Source organism: Triturus cristatus, chromosome 5_2, assembly GCF_964204655.1.
Source record: "Triturus cristatus chromosome 5_2, aTriCri1.1, whole genome shotgun sequence".
NCBI lineage: Eukaryota > Metazoa > Chordata > Amphibia > Caudata > Salamandridae > Triturus > Triturus cristatus.
In genome coordinates, this window is record NC_140588.1 from 533,860,095 (window position 1) to 533,876,045 (window position 15,951).

General features: G+C 46.6%; 1 protein-coding gene across 38 annotated transcripts in view; it reads left to right on the forward strand.

The window, feature by feature from the left end:
- CLASP2 (cytoplasmic linker associated protein 2) overlaps positions 1-15,951 on the forward strand; it is a 1,832,463-nt gene that overhangs the window by 1,058,138 nt on the left and 758,374 nt on the right. For 36 of the 38 annotated variants that reach the window (XM_085607571.1, XM_085607579.1, XM_085607573.1 and 33 more), the window contains 2 exons: positions 11,961-12,019; positions 15,304-15,474. In XM_085607571.1, coding sequence (XP_085463697.1) covers positions 11,961-12,019; positions 15,304-15,474 — 230 coding nt within the window. The remainder of the gene's footprint in view (positions 1-11,960; positions 12,020-15,303; positions 15,475-15,951) is intronic. The other 2 variants (XM_085607590.1, XM_085607591.1) reach the window with 1 other exon arrangement.

The following is a 15,951-nucleotide window of genomic DNA, read 5'->3' on the forward strand; positions in this document are numbered from 1 at the left end:
TTCCCTTTGGAGGCTCTCTATCTCCCTAAAGTACCACGCTGGGACCAGATCCGGGAAGTTCTATAACGCATACAGAAAACGTGGCAGCAACATCATTTGGAATAGAGCTGCCCTACCCAGCAGAGAAAGCGGGAGTGCCTTCCAATTCGCTACATCTCGCTTCAGTCTCTGCAGGGGGGGAGCAGATAGTTCTCGTAACAGGTTCTGGGGTCTGCTGTGATGAAAATTCCCAAGTACTAGAAGCCCACCCCAGCCACCTGAATAGGACATCCACTGGGTGAGGGAGGAGGATCTCCGCTAAGGACATACTTTAAGGACTTGCTCCAATTAATCGTATACCCCCAATATTTCCCAAAGTTTGTGAATATATTGAGCACTCTATGGAGCGACGCCTTAGGGGAGGCAAGGTAGAGGAGAATAACATCCGCATACAGAGAGTTACGGTCTTCCCATGCTTCAATCCACTTTAGCCCCCGGATTACCGGGTCCCTGCGGTTCAATGCCGCCAATGGCTCCAGGGAGAGAGCAAGGGTGACAGCGGACAGTCCTGGCGAGTCCCACGACCCAGCCCAAACACTTTAGACTTCTTATCAGTAACTACCACTTGCGCCAGGGGTTCCACGTAAAGGAGCCACACCCACCTGCTAAAGCTGGGCCCAAAACCCATCTTTGCCAAGACTGCAAACCGGTATGGCTACTCAACAGTATCAAACGCCATTGTGGCAGCTAATGAGACCACCACTGCAGCTGCTTGGATTGTGTCCAGTCTTCCCAGCACAACGTGCAATCTCCTCCGGTTTAATTCGATATGACTAGTCAGGGTGCACCAAATTACTAATTACTTGGGTCAAGCGACTCGCCAGCAATTTAGCTAGAACCTTTGGCTCTACGTTTAATAAGGAAATAGGCCTATACGGTGAGCACCTATCCCTTGGCTTACCCTCTTTGTATATAGTAACCAGTGTTGCTACCCTTTGGTCAAGGGGAAGCAGTCCCAGCTCTCTGCTCTCCTCAAACATGGCATGTAAATGTGCGGCAATTTTGTCCGGCTTTAACTTGTACAGTTCGATGGGTAGACCATTAGGGCCCAGAGCTTTGCCCGACTGGACGTTTCTAATCGCCTGTGCAATGTTTTAGTTTTTGAAGTCACCATCTAGTGCATTCTACTCCTCTGTGGACGGGGGGAGCTGTATATCTGAGAGCAGAGCCCGCGAGTCCGCCTCCGAGAGGGAGGAGCTAGCCCTATATTTAGAACGATAATACTCCGCAAATTCATTGGCAATTGCTTGTGGATCCGTTATTTTCCCTCCCAACTCATCGAATATTTCTGGTACAAGTCTACTTGCCAGCTCTTTCTTGTCCAACCAGGCAAGCAACTTCCCAGCCTTATCCCCCAAGTCATACAATCTGCCGTCTTTGTCCCTGCCCAGTGTTTTGGCCATGTCAGTTGCAATGGATTTGTATTCACCCCTTTTGAGCCTCAGGGCATGAAGTCTCTCCTGTGTGACCTCTACCCCATTCTTCTCCTCCAGATGGAAGACTTCCCTCTCCAAGTGGATTAGGTCCTTTAATTTCTCCTTACGCACTCCTGCAATTAGTGAGAGTGCCTGCCCCCTCAGTACTGTTTTAAATGCTTCCCGTATGGTTTGAGACATTCGTACCGACCTTTCATTTTCCAGAAAGTAGTTATCAATGGATAGCAGGAGTGTTTTTTTGACCACGGGGTTCCAAAGGTACCAGGGGTTGATTGGCGCAATCCTCCCCACCCTTTTTTCACCCAGGGCCAGTTCAGACCATATGGGAGTGGTCGGAGATACCCCGCGCCATGTGCCTAATTGCTTGAATATTTCCTATTTCAGATGCTGGAACCAGTAGGTAGTCAATACGAGAAAGACTGTTTTGTTCCCTTGAGTGGAAGGTATGCTGGATGTTTTCAGGGTGGTACTCCCTCCACGCGTCTGCGAGGCCCAGTGCCTTCCAAGAAGTCTGGAAGCCATCTGTGTGAGGGACCTATTTCACGTGGGGGATGGCGGTCAAGTGATCTCGACACTACTGAGTTAAAGTCTTCACCCACGACAAGGCAGCCTTCCAGAAACAAGAGCATAATAGTACCTAAGTCTATGAAGGTTCGACCCCGTAGACCCGGTGGGACATATACTGCCATTAACAAAAGTATTTTACCGTCCCACTGCCCCGAGACCGCGGCATATCTGCCCATCTCATCAATCCAGGTTTGCTGTATGGATAACGGGAAGGAATTTCTGTACATGATGCCCACCTCCCTGGAGCCCCTGGTGAAGCCAGAGTGTGCCACACGTTTATAGCCCCATCTATTAATTACTTTACAGGAGTTGCCTACCAGGTGTGATTCCTGAAGGAGTACAACATCTGGGGAGTGTCGTTTGATGTATTGTAAGACAATGCAACGTTTTAATTTGTCCCCAAGTCCGTTAACCTTCCAACTCAGGAGTCTTAATGTTTTGTCCCAATGTGTGCTCATTGAAGCATTTGAGAACCATGTATCCCTCCTCACGTCTACGAAGAGACCACGTCTCCTTCTCTTAAAATTGTCTAAATAGCCCTACCCCAACCCAACTGCCCCCCTCCCTGCTCCCCTGCACTCTGGGCTTTAAACTGCCCATCAAACAAACCATGCACAGTGCCTGAACTAAAACTAGTATATAGTGGGGGTAAGAAGCTCCGCCACCCCGACCTCTCCCCTGTTCGATGGACTATTGAGGCTCCCTAGGAGGGAGCCGGTCTACAACAACGTGATACTAAAGGATAAATAACACTGCTAACAGAATACTATGTTCGAGACATATGAGCTTCAGATCACACACTGAGCATAGATCGCCATCTGGTGTCGGGCCCGGATATGTGCACTTGTTTTTGTCTTGGAAAAGTCTTTGGAAGTCACTGGATAGGTGACTCCTCCTTTGGATCATAGTGCACATGGGCATCGGCTCCATCCTCATATATTTTTTTTTTTCCGCCATCGGGCTCGGATGTGTTTATCCCGCTCCAGCTCGGTAACGTCACCGATCCCACTTTTGATGCGCAGTCCTTCACCTTTTTCTACGGTATTTATTTCGATCACGATCCTTGCTCATCTCACCAACATCGAAGTCCTCGGTCCCGGTCGTCGACGAAGGCCTTCGGGCCTACCTGGGCCTCTACATCTGGCTCATGGAAAGGACTCCATTCAAAAAGTGTCCTCAATGTGGGTCGAAATTCCCACACACAGATCTGCATGAGGTGTGTAACCTCTGCCTTTCACCGGAGCACAAGGCCAGAGACTGTCTTGTGCTTGTGCCTCTTTCCGCTCCAAAAAGACCATTCGGGATCGTCGAGCTGAAAGAAGAATGGCTCGCTTGTCGACTTCCATTCCAGACGACATCTTCCAAGAGGGCGTCGATGTACCAGAACAGGAGCGGGTCGAAGAAGGCCTCGTCAGCGCCTCCGAAGCAGAATCCGACATCAAAGACATCACTCCTGAGCAACGGGTCGTAAATACTGCCGTCGACCCCCCCCCCACCTCCCCCCGATCCCCTCCCCCCACCAACAAAAAGGCTTCGGTCACTCCTTCACCTTCAGGCCTTGGTGCACACCAAGAAAGTACTTCTCACGCCCCACCTCTGGGCCCTGCCAAGAAGCCAACAACAAAGCCTTCAGGCCACTCGGGATCGAGTCAGCATGGCGTGGGTACCGAAACTCAGACCCCGGCACCGAAAAAGAAGACACCACACTCCTCCTCGGTGCCCACTACTGCCTCCGCATTGATGCACTCGGCACCCAAACCTACCGGCACCAATCCCTTGACTCCGAAAAAACCAACGGAAACGACCAAAAAAGCCGCTACCGAAGACTACAGACTCTCAAACTTCGGAGCCGAAAAAACATTTGGAACCGAAAAAACAACTGGTTCTGCAGGCCCCTACAGACACCTCAAAACCTCACGGTTCCAAGTTCAAAGAGCACAAAACTGCTCTACAGTCGGTGCCGTACAAGAATTCGAAACCGAAAAATTCGGCACCGGAGGACATGCCTCCCACAGAAGAGCTTTTTAAACTAGATCCCACCCAAAAGACTCTTCTTAAAGATCCAAAGACTGGTCAACTGATTCTCAGTTCTAAAAAGAGACCACTGTACTCGCCTACAGCAGCTCCAGCACCTAAAAAGAGGTACATTGCGACATCTCCTCTCAGGATCCCTTCTCTACCTCCTCCTCCACCACACCACTCTCCTACTACATCTCCTCCACCAGTAGACGATGAGGACACTTCTGATGACACTCCGGAGGGTGCAGATGATAAGCCACTAGGGGATCCTAGTCCACCTCATACCCCAGACCCATGGGACGATTACAATACACCAGATGTCCCTAACGTGCTACAGAATTACATCTATCCCTCTAGACCTTCCCCTCCAGAGGATACCATGGGCTTCAACCAGCTCGTTCACAGAGCTGCACAGTACCATGGGGTTGACTTACACACAGACCCCGTGGATGAGGATTTTTTAATGGATATTTTTGACATCTCACAAAAGACCACCTCCATTCTACCCATGCTGAAAGGGGTAATTAAACATGCACCTGAAGCGATTAAAGACCCCGTTAGGGCTAGGGTTATCAATCCAGGGATAGAAAAGAAATATAAAGCCGCCCCAGCACACCCAGCATACATTCCGTTGGATCCGTTAGTTGTCTCCAACGCCAGGAAAAGGGCTAACTCTCAAACGTCAGAGGATGCTCCACGTCCTGATAAAGAGTCCAAACTCTTGTACGCTTCCGGTAAAAGCACAGCGTCTCAAGCAGCTAACATATGGCGTATCGCCAACACTCAAGCCTTGTTAGCTAGGTATGATAGGGCGCACTACGACCAGCTAGAGTCCCTATTGCAACACCTGCCTCACAAATATAAAAACAGGGCTAACGACCTCATACAAGAGGGTAAGCTCATCACTAACCCCTCCATTCGTTGCGCTCTAGACGTGGCAGACACCGCCTCCCGATCCATAAACACAAGTGTACTCCTGCGTAGACATGCTTGGCTACGCATTTCCGGTTTTAAACCTGAAGTACAAACTTCCATTCTCAATCAGCCATTTGACCAGGAACACTTGTTCGGACCTACCGTGGATTCATCTCTCGAGAAGATGAAAAAAGACACTGACACGGCTAAATCAATGGGAGCCTTGCAATCGTTAGCTCCCAGACGTTCCTTTCGTCGCTCTTCTTACAGAGGCAACTCTAGAAGCTATTCCTCAGACAACCCCTCATCTTACAAGACGCCCACCCAAACATCATTCACCAAGGCTTATCAGAGAGGAGACTACAGAGGCAATAGTAACAAAGGTAGAGGCAAAACTAACAGCACCCGCTCTGCCTCCACCCTTACCCAATGACTTGCCTCCGCTCCTCCCAGACCATCCTACACCTGTCGGGGGAAGATTACTACAGTTCCTTCCTGTCTGGAACACCATCACCACAGACCGGTGGGTGAGGCAAATCGTTCAAACAGGTTACTGTCTGGAACTTGCCTCTACTCCCCCAACTATACTACCCAGACACCACCCAATGTCATTAGAACATTTATCACAGCTAAAGCAGGAGGTAATCTCCCTCCTACAAAAACATGCAATAGAACCAGTCCCCCTGCATCAACAAAACACTGGAGTCTACTCCCTGTATTTCCTCATCCCAACGAAGGACGGATCTCTGAGACCTATCCTAGACCTCAGACCCCTAAATCTCTACATACACTCAGACCACTTTCATGTGATCACGCTTCAACAACTCCTTCCTCTCCTGTCCCAAGGCTACTTCCTTGCCACTCTAGATCTCAAGGACACCTACTTTCATATTCCCATTCACACCTCTCACAGAAAATATCTCGGGTTTGTAGTGGAAGGCCAGCGCTACCAATTCAAGGTACTCCCTTTCGGAGTCACCTCAGCACCCAGAGTATTCACCAAGTGTCTGGCGGTAGTTGCAGCTCACCTGAGAAGACAACACATTCACGTCTTCCCATATTTGGACGATTGACTAAAAGCCAACTCATACAGTCAGTGTGTATGTCAAAATCACGCGACAATCCAGCTACTCCACGACTTAGGGTTCACAGTAAACCACGCATAGTCTCATCTACAACCGTCCCACATACAACAGTACCTCGATGCCACAATAGAAACCTCAAAAGCACTTGCATACCCTAGTCCGACCAGGATAGCAAGCATGCAGCAACTCCTAACAAAATTTCAGCCGCAACACTCTCTTCCAACTTGAGTGTTCATGCAGCTCATAGGGATGATGGCCTCTTGCATAATCATAGTACCTCACGCAAGACTCCAAATGCGTCCTCTGCAGGAGTGCTTAGCACGTCAGTGGAGCCAAGCTTATGGTCCGCTAACAGATCTAGTGTTGGTGGACGGCCGCACTTATCACTCTCTGCAGTGGTGGAACACCAAAAACCTTTCCATAGGGCGACCGTTCCTCGAGCCCGTTCCACAGATTGTGTTAACAGCGGACGCATCGCTCTCCGGCTGGGGAGCTCATCTATTACATCACACCATGCAGGGCACGTGGACTCCACAACAAAAGTTACTCCACATCAATCACCTGGAGTTACTAGTGATTCTTCTGGCCCTAAGGGCATTCCAAAAGCAAATATCAGGCAAAGCTGTCCTAGTCCGCACCGACAACATGACAGCCATGTACTACATACAGAAACAGGGCGGGACACATGCCCTACAGGTCTCCCAACTAGCGCAAAGCATTTTGAGATGAGCTATTCCTCAAAACATTTTTCTCCTAGCCCAACATGTTCCAGGAGTCCAGAACAGCATCGCTGATCTGTTAAGTCGTCAAACGCATCAGATTCACAAGTGGGATCTTCATTTACAAGTTCTTCAACCCTTTTTCCAGCTGTGGGGGCAGCCAGAGATGGACCTCTTCGCCACACACGAAAACGCTAAAGGCCCAAACTTCGTCGCCAGATATCCACACCCATTGTCCAAAGGCAATGCAATATGGATGAATTGGTCAGGCAGATTTGCGCACGCTTTTCCGCCTCTCCCACTCATCCCACTGTTAGTGCCCAAACTGCAGCAACATTCATGACCCTCATCCTAGTTGCTCCAACATGGGCCAGACAACCGTGGTACACCACATTACTGGGACTGTCTCTAGTCCCGCACCAAAAACTACACCTCTCCCCACGCCTCTTAACCCAGAACCATGGAGACATCAGACACCCAGACCCAGCACAGCTCAACCTAGCGATCTGGCTCCTGAGGTCTTAGAGTTCGGTTACCTTCACCTTCCCCCTGACTGTATGAACGTTATCAGAGAAGCTAGACGCCCAACCACTAGAGCCTGCTATGCAGCCAAGTGGAAAAGATTTGTGATATATTGCCACAACAACACCATCAGTCCTTTAGATGTGTCAATTCAACACATCATAGGTTGCCTACTGCATCTCCAAAGGTGTAACTTAGCCTATACATCTATTAGATTACACCTCGCTGCCATAGCAGCCTATTTACAAAATAGACAACACTTATCATTCTTCAGGATACCTGCAATCAAAGCATTTATGGAAGGCCTCAAAAGGAAAATTCCCCCCAGGGTACCCCCCTCCCCTGTGTGGAACTTAAACATTGTCCGCACAAGACTAATAGGTCCTACTTTTGAACCTCTGCAAAAATGCGAAGTACAGTTTCTAACATGGAAAGTTGCGTTCCTAGTAGCCATTACTTCCCTTAGAAGAGTCAGTGAGCTACAAGCACTAACTATTAAAGAACCGTTCTTACAACTCCACCATGATAAAGTTGTTCTCAGAACCAATCCAAAATTTCTCCCTAAAGTTATTTTTCCCTTCCACCTCAACCAGTCTGTGGAGTTGCCCGTATTCTTCTCGCAACCACAGATCGTTGCAGAAAGAGCTCTTCACACTCTAGATGTTAAAAGAGCACTGCTTTATTACATTGAAAGAACGAAACCTTTTCGAAAGACCAAACAACTTTTCGTGTCCTTCTCACCACCACATAAAGGCACCCCCATATCGAAATCTGGCATAGCAAGGTGGATTGTCAAATGCATACAGATTTGCTATCACAAAGCTAAACACACCTTATCTGTTCCACCTAAAGCCCATTCTACCCGAAAGATAGGGGCTTCAATGGCATTTTTAGGGAACATTCCCCTAGATGACATCTGCAAAGCAGCCACATGGTCTACACCGCACACATTCACAAAACATTATTGTGTAGATGTGCAAACAAAACCACAAGCTAGTGTGGGCCAGGCTGTACTCAAAACACTATTTCAAACTACTGCAACAGATACTGGTGGTCGTCGCTAGAAGCGGGTACTGCTATACAATCTATGCTCAGTGTGTGATCTGCAGCTCATATGCCTTGAACGGAAAAGGCTACTTACCAGTATGCATCTGTTCTTGGCATGTAGAGCTGCAGATCCACACACGCCCATCTGCCTCCCCGGCTACCTTTATCTGTTCCAGTATTATCTTATTTAGATCCAGCATACATGGGCATCTTTTCTCTTTCTTACAAAACTCCATCATTTCCTTGCTGGTTAAAAATAATCTGAAGATGGAGCCGATGCCCATGCGCACTATGATCCAAAGGAGGATTCATCTATCCCGTGACTTCCAAAGACTTTTCCAAGACAAAAACAAGTGCACATATCCGGGCCTAACACCAGATGGCGATCTATTCTCAGTGTGTGGATCTGCAGCTCTACGTGCCAAGAACAGATGCATGCTGGTAAGAAGCATTTACCTTCTCAGTTCGCCTCTGTAGACCCCTGTCAGCTAAGGAAGTTTATGCGGTTAATCATTCAAAATGAGTCTTAGGCACCTTACTTTCTCGACAATTCCAGTTATGGACATGTGCAGGGCCGCCACTCATCGAGCATTATGTTCTCTAGCCCCTCTCCAGTCCTCTAGCCAGTCAGCAGCCGCTTCCAGATGATTAATAGAACTAGACTTTGCCCTCCGCATCTACCCGAAGCTGGGCTCGAAACAGCATTGCGTATTTGACCCCTTTGTCTCGCAGTTTTTTCTTCACCTCAAGAAATGATCGACGCTGTTTCTGCACATTTAGGGTGAAGTCAGGGGAAAAGGAGATTTCTGTGTCCTCATATCGAAGAGGCGGGCCTCCCTGGCATTTTGCAATATTACATCCCTGTCTCTAAAGTTCAACAATTTTGCCAGCAACGGGCGAGGCGGTGCACCAGGCCTCGGTCGTACACCAGGGACTCCATGCGCCCTTTCGACCACAAAAAACTTGATAGTCCCTTAGGTGGCAGGTGATTAAGTATAAGGTCCTCCACGAGAAGGTCAGCCGCAGGCCCCTCCACCTTTTCCGGCACTCCAATAATTTGCACGTTATTTCGTCTGGTGTGACCCTCGTAGTCGTCAAGCTTGTCCTCTGCGAACTTTCGGATGGCCTGCAAGTCTATGATATCTTGTTGCATTTGGGAAGTGTCTCCGACAAGGCTAGAGGTGACAACCTCCATTTGCTTCACCTTCTCACCTATTTTTGTTAGATCTGCCCTGATGAGCGTCACCTCTGATGTAATTGCATCCATTCTCTGCTCTAGAGATGATCGGACCCCCGAGATAGCATCCATGACATCTTTCAGCGTGAGCTCAGGGTGTTCCCCTTCCGATCCCACCGCCATTTTGGCCTTGGAATGATACTCTGAGTCAGTGGGCTTTAGGAGAGCATATTGATCCAGTTTTGTCTGCTGAGTTACTTTGAGGCCCTTTGATCCCGACATCTCTTCCAATGCTATAAGGCCCACACCTGTCTCCCAAGTAAGAGCACAACCTCTGTAGGTGGGTGTATCCAGTTGTGCCAACTTCGTTAGGGAATCAGGGAGTATAATGGTCCAATTCGCCGATACAGTATCAAGGTGGGGGGGGGGGGGGGGGTCTCCCACACAATGCGCCCTGAGTCAATAGCGTGGTAGGTGGATGCAGTTCGTGCAACACTCGAGCCCCCGGCCGCACCACCCTGCCTGTGAACGGGGCGTTCTTTACAGATTATATGCACGATTGTCTAGAATGTACCAGGGTAGGGTCCATTCATTGTCTCTCAAAGCTGCAGGTAATGGTTATCAATGGGGCAGGATATCCACCTTATATTGCAGGCAGTTAGTCGGGGCAAGCGAACCCGGGGCACCCACACACTGCCGGAGGCGCTGCAGCACTTGTCAGCCTCCTCTGCGATGTCGTAGGTTCAGGTCAATTTGCGGCACTGCCCTCAGTAATTAATGTACAGATGCGTGACTGAGGCCAATTGTGGCAGAAACAGCCTTTTGAGGGCTCTGGGTGCACCTGTCTCAGGTTCCGGGCAGTATGTGGCTCTGCTCCCATTATATATTGTACGGATGTGCTATTGCAGACGATTAGAGCAGAAACAGGCTGCTAATCGATCCGGGTGCACCCACGTCAGCGCACTCTCAGTGGTATCGCGTCTTCGTTGTGCCGATCACGGCGACTCACCGAGAACTTATGCGGCGTCCGGAGCCACCGCACCACCACGTCCCCCTCGGCGCCAGCTTAAGGCCCAAACGCATCCTTGCGTTGGGTGTGGGCTGGACCCACTGCCTCACAACGCCCAGATCTGTAGCACAGCAGTTCCTGGCCTCAGAGGCGCGAGAGCTGTATGCCGTGCTGGCAATCTCTTCATAAGTACTGGGCCTACAGAGTCGGTTCTTGAATCAGCAGCACCCCCAGTAAGTCCGACGGCTCACCCGCCGCTCGGGTAACTGATTAGTGAGGCGGATTTCGGGAAGGGATCCGGTGATTGCGGAGCTACTCTATCTCGCAGCCATTACACACTACGGTGCAGCCATATCCCCATGCATCTGTTCTTGGCATATAGAGCTGTAGAGTCATATGTTCGCACCCGCCTTCCCGGGTACCTATACCTGTCGCAGTAATATCTTATTAGATACATGCATTCATGGACATCTCCTTTTACTACTCCTACTATCTTCATTATCACCCTCTGTGGGAAAAAAATCTAACAGTGGAGTCAATGCCCATGCGTCCAAAAGGAGTCACCACCTACCTCGTGACTGGAAAGACTTCTTCGAAGAAAAACAAAGTGCAAGCATCCGCACCCAACACTAGATGCCGATCTATGTATAGCATATGACTCTACAGCTCTATATGCCAAGAACAGATGCATACTGAGTAAGTAGCATTTTCCTTTTACTTGCTTCATATTGAGCTTGCTAGAGAACCTTTAGAGTAACTATGGCTCCTCTTCCCAAACATTATGGTAGTCTGTGTTTCCTTCAAACTCCTATGTTCTATGAGTACTTGGTCATAGAGATTGTACAAACACCTGAAAGGTAAGAAACAGATTTAAACATACATTTTCAGTGTTTTTCACCCAAATTGATTTATCTATGTATTTATTTTTAAATTAATCTCCTAGCATCCAAACACAATTAATGTCTGCTATAGTTAAAAAGGGACAGCTTAAACAAAAATCAAGTGTTCTGAAGCGTGACTGTCATTAAATATGCTGAAAACGTGTATGAACTGTAATCTGGATCCCGCCCATAAAACCTGGATCTTGTTACACATGAAAAAATCCCATTCTCCATCAAATTATTGGATATGCGCAAATTTAAAAAATGAATTAAAAAGCAAGGGTGCTGTACCCACACTGAGATTGGCTGAATGCATTTTGAGTCCCAAATGTCTCTCTATACAGTGCTCTGGTTTAGCAGTACATTATCTGTTTTTTAAATACCTTTTGATGTGCAATTTAAGACAATAAATTACAGATACAGCAAGCCTGACTGTTGAAAATATCAAATGCTATCTTTTTTATGTGTGCATGTTTGGGGATGGGATGTTGCAGAACTTAAAAGTATCTGCATATATTGATCATTGTTATGTTATTTTTTGCAGCCGTCCATTCTCTTCTTCAAAATGGTCGTCAAGCAGTCCTGCCAATATACCAGGAAGAGGTATACATTCACATGTGTTCTGTGTGGCTTCCTGAATATAGATTAATATGGTGAAGGATGGCAGTTGCTAAAGAACATGTGGGCAATCATCCTCCTTTTCTTGCATCACATATGGTTTTATCTTAATCAACTTTTATCTTTTGTGAGTTAAGTGCTTGGCATGTTTGATACAGATACGCTCTTGCCAATAGATTACAATCTTTGAACACAGAGTAACTTGAAACTCTTATCATGTTAACAACTGTTAACTATTGATAATAGCACTGCACGTTCCCCTTCAATTTCCAGTGGGTTACAAATAATAGTACCGCTCTCCTGTGCTGATAAATGTGTAAAATTAGCAGGTACCAAGGCCATAGTGCCATGTTTGACAACATCATCCTTCACTAGCCCCACCATCTACATGTTCCATTTGTGCCTCACCCTTCCAATTTCCCTTTGTTTGTGAAATAATGTACACACAGACTTATTTGGCACAACATTTTAAGAAAGTTGATTATTTTGTTTTTCTAGAATGCAGTCTTCCTCAATGCCTAGTGTCTCCAACCTGGTCTTGTCACAGAGTGCCTATTTCTTCGAATTTAAAGCTGTATCCATGTCTGATCACCCCACAGCGCCGCTTTTTCTTTTTTGCTCTGGAAATTACACCCCATTTTGACTTGCAAGTTCTTTCTCTGATCTTTTTTTTTCTCTCCAAGGGCAGATACCACCCCATACGGATTTTCTCTCAACCTAGACATTTTAGTTAATATGTAACTCTGAATAAGCCCCTACATTTCTACGTGCAGTGTGTCCTCTGTGGCACAGGAATTAACTGAAGTGCTTTGCTATGGCAAATGTGAATACTCAACCCATCCACTTCTACAGGCATGTCTTGTGATGCCCCCATAAAGCCTGTGTGCTCATCTTCTGTAATCTCTTCTCTAGGCTCCTAAGGATGAGTAGATCCTTTTGAAGGAGCTGATTTTGTTTCCCAAAGGCTATTAGGTTTGAGATCATCAACCCTCCTAAATAGCTAACCAGATTTTTTTTTAGATCTACAAAATATAAAAGACTTATCATTCATTTAAGGACAGTGGATAATATTTATTGGTCATTCTTGAAAACTCAATGTACTGTGGAAGTCGAACCCCTAATTGCCATTTTTGATCTCTGTTGGCATAAGTATCTTGTTGGTTACCAACTTCCTTCACGATCTCTTTGGTCGCTCACCTCCTTGTATGAAGAATGTTCCTCCACGTACATACACAGATTCAGGTTCTTGTGTTTGGCCCAAAGTTGGCGTATTAGCAAGTGTATTATTTATTTTTCTATGTTGTAAATAGAGGGCTAAATGTAGTCACTAGAAGTATGCAAACACAAGGAGATGATGACGGAACGCTGAAACCTTTCAGACACTCACCCCCAGTCACAGATCTGGGTTGAATCCATCATCATTCTTTAGCTCACGTCGCCACCCCAGTTCAGACCCAGCCATATGCAAATCAGTCTGGACCCTGTTCCTTATGGGAACAGTCCAGCCTGAACTGCCAAGCCAGATCTTCCATGTACCTGAAACAAGCATCCTGGAACCGGTTTGTGGTAACACCCCATATCAGCCAGGCTAGCTTAAATCCTTTGGCAAAGTGAGCAAAGGACCCATGTCTGGGCATACCCTGACAACTTAGGGTGAACAAAGCAAACACAAGGAGATGATGGACGAAGCGCTGAAACTTTTCAACTGGAACCCCCCCCCCCCCCTATATCCCCCCCTGTCAGAGATCTGGGTTGAATCCATCATCATTCTTTAGCTCACTGTGCCACCCCAGTTCAGACCCAGCCATACGGAAATCAGTCTTGACCCCCAGCCCGAACTGCCAAGCCAGGTCTTCCCTGGACCGAAAACAAGCATCCTGGGACCGGTTTTGGGGCAGTAGAAGTATCCCTGAGGGAGATGCTACAAAGCAGCAACCAAGCAATCTGCTTTTTTCACAGGCCATATGTGATTTTGTTTTGTTATGTCAAACAGATCTTCAAACACGGAAAAGACCTCTGAGCCAATGCGTTGTTGAGGATACCACAAGTTGAGGTAAACATATAACACCGTACTTGGTCCTGAGGTATATATATGTACCTTAACAATCCATTCTGGCCTGTGGATCTTTAACAGCCTAATAACGCCACAGCCCAGATGAGTTCCTGCTAAGTACCCTTTCCAGTATCTAGCAATACCCCAAATGTTTGCCCTGCACCTTTCAGCTCTGCAGTCATACAGCATGTTGGGAGTAGAGTGCGTTCACTGTAAAGGAACACAACTTACTTCTGAATTCTTAGTCTGTCCACATTGGCCCCTCTCCATCCCTAGAGCAGTAGCCCAATATTATTTGTCCAATATTAAGGAAATGAGGGGTGTGTCGTGCAGGGGGATGCAGGACTTATGTGCCCAGAAGTACATAAGACTAAGGCAACGCATGTCTGACCTTCTTAAATGTGGATTTGGCATTCAGACTGGTGCAATTCACGCACTTTGTGAATTATTCACACTAGAGTGCAGTTGTTACCAAAAGTGAGGAGCATTTGTTTTCGTTGCATAATATGTATTTTCAGCTTGAAAGCATTATGTTTGTTGAATCATTGATTGGTGGCAACATTAACAAAATGATTGCACAACACATTTGGATGGCTGTATCCATAATCTTTGTCAAACACGTGAATGCAACAAAAGAGGATTCCATGACTACCTATCCGACCTCGACTCACAGGAAGAATGCCTGTACCACTCCATTGATGTTCATGGCAGAGTTAATTAAATGCCTTTATTTTGAGATTTTCCAAGTTTTGAAATGCTGAATAATCTAAATCATAGATTACTAACTCTTCTTGTTCTTTGAAGCATTTGAAATGTTTAGTGGCCTTAACACCTTTTGATTACTAACTTCCTCAGTGCCATAAATCTCAGGTGTTTTAGCTTCTTAGCTGAAACCCAATATGATCAAATTCTTTAAACTGCAAATCTAAGGAATGAAATCAATTGTTTTATACTCTAGTGATTAGATAGGTTCCTTTTATATAGGCTTATAACTGCAAATGAAATTCATAAAAGGGTTGCGCAAGCTACACATTGTACTTCAACAAAATGCAGTGCAACACCTGAAAATTGTTAAGCTTTTAATCAGTTAGATTATCTTAAATTCAAGTTGCTTCATGCATCTTGTGCTCCAATAATTTGCTCAATAGCTTTTAGTTGAAAATAATCGGATATTTTGTTGACTGGTTGGCCTTTTTAACTTTATATTCCCTACTAGTGGCTGGAAGTAGCAGCAAGACCGCTCCAAGTCCAGGAACGCTGCAGCGATCCCGGAGTGATATTGACGTTAATGCTGCAACAAGTGCCAAAGTGAGACATGTTGGGGGACAGCCAACCATAGCTGGGCGCTTAGCATCCGCTCTCCCTCCAGGATCTTATGCGTCGCTAGGTGAGATCGCTAAGGCTGTGTTATTTAAAAGGAGTTGCACATTATTTGCCTTTAGTTCGGCCCATCACTGAAAGAAGATCTTCATCGACTGTTTTTTCGTGTTGCCAGTAGGCAATTAAATTAATGATTGAAATCATCTTCTAAGAAATAAGATAGCTTAATACTATGTATTCTGTATTCTCTTGCTTGTGTATGATTGTCTGGAGGGATCACGCTAATCAAAATGATGAAAATGGAAAATAAGTAACTCATGCAGTTCCTGAACAGCAACAGCAAAAGATTGTTTTTCAACACTTGACTCTTAACAAAATCATCAGTTGTTATTTTTCTCCCTAAATGTACCACAGTGTCACCTTATCTTAAATTCCTCGCAACTTTGAGTGTCTCAAGTACCAGTCTGAATCCAGATACCTCTGACATTTAATGAGTCTCTTCTAGAATCTGTGAAGGGTGCCTTGGTGAAACTGACCACCTCCT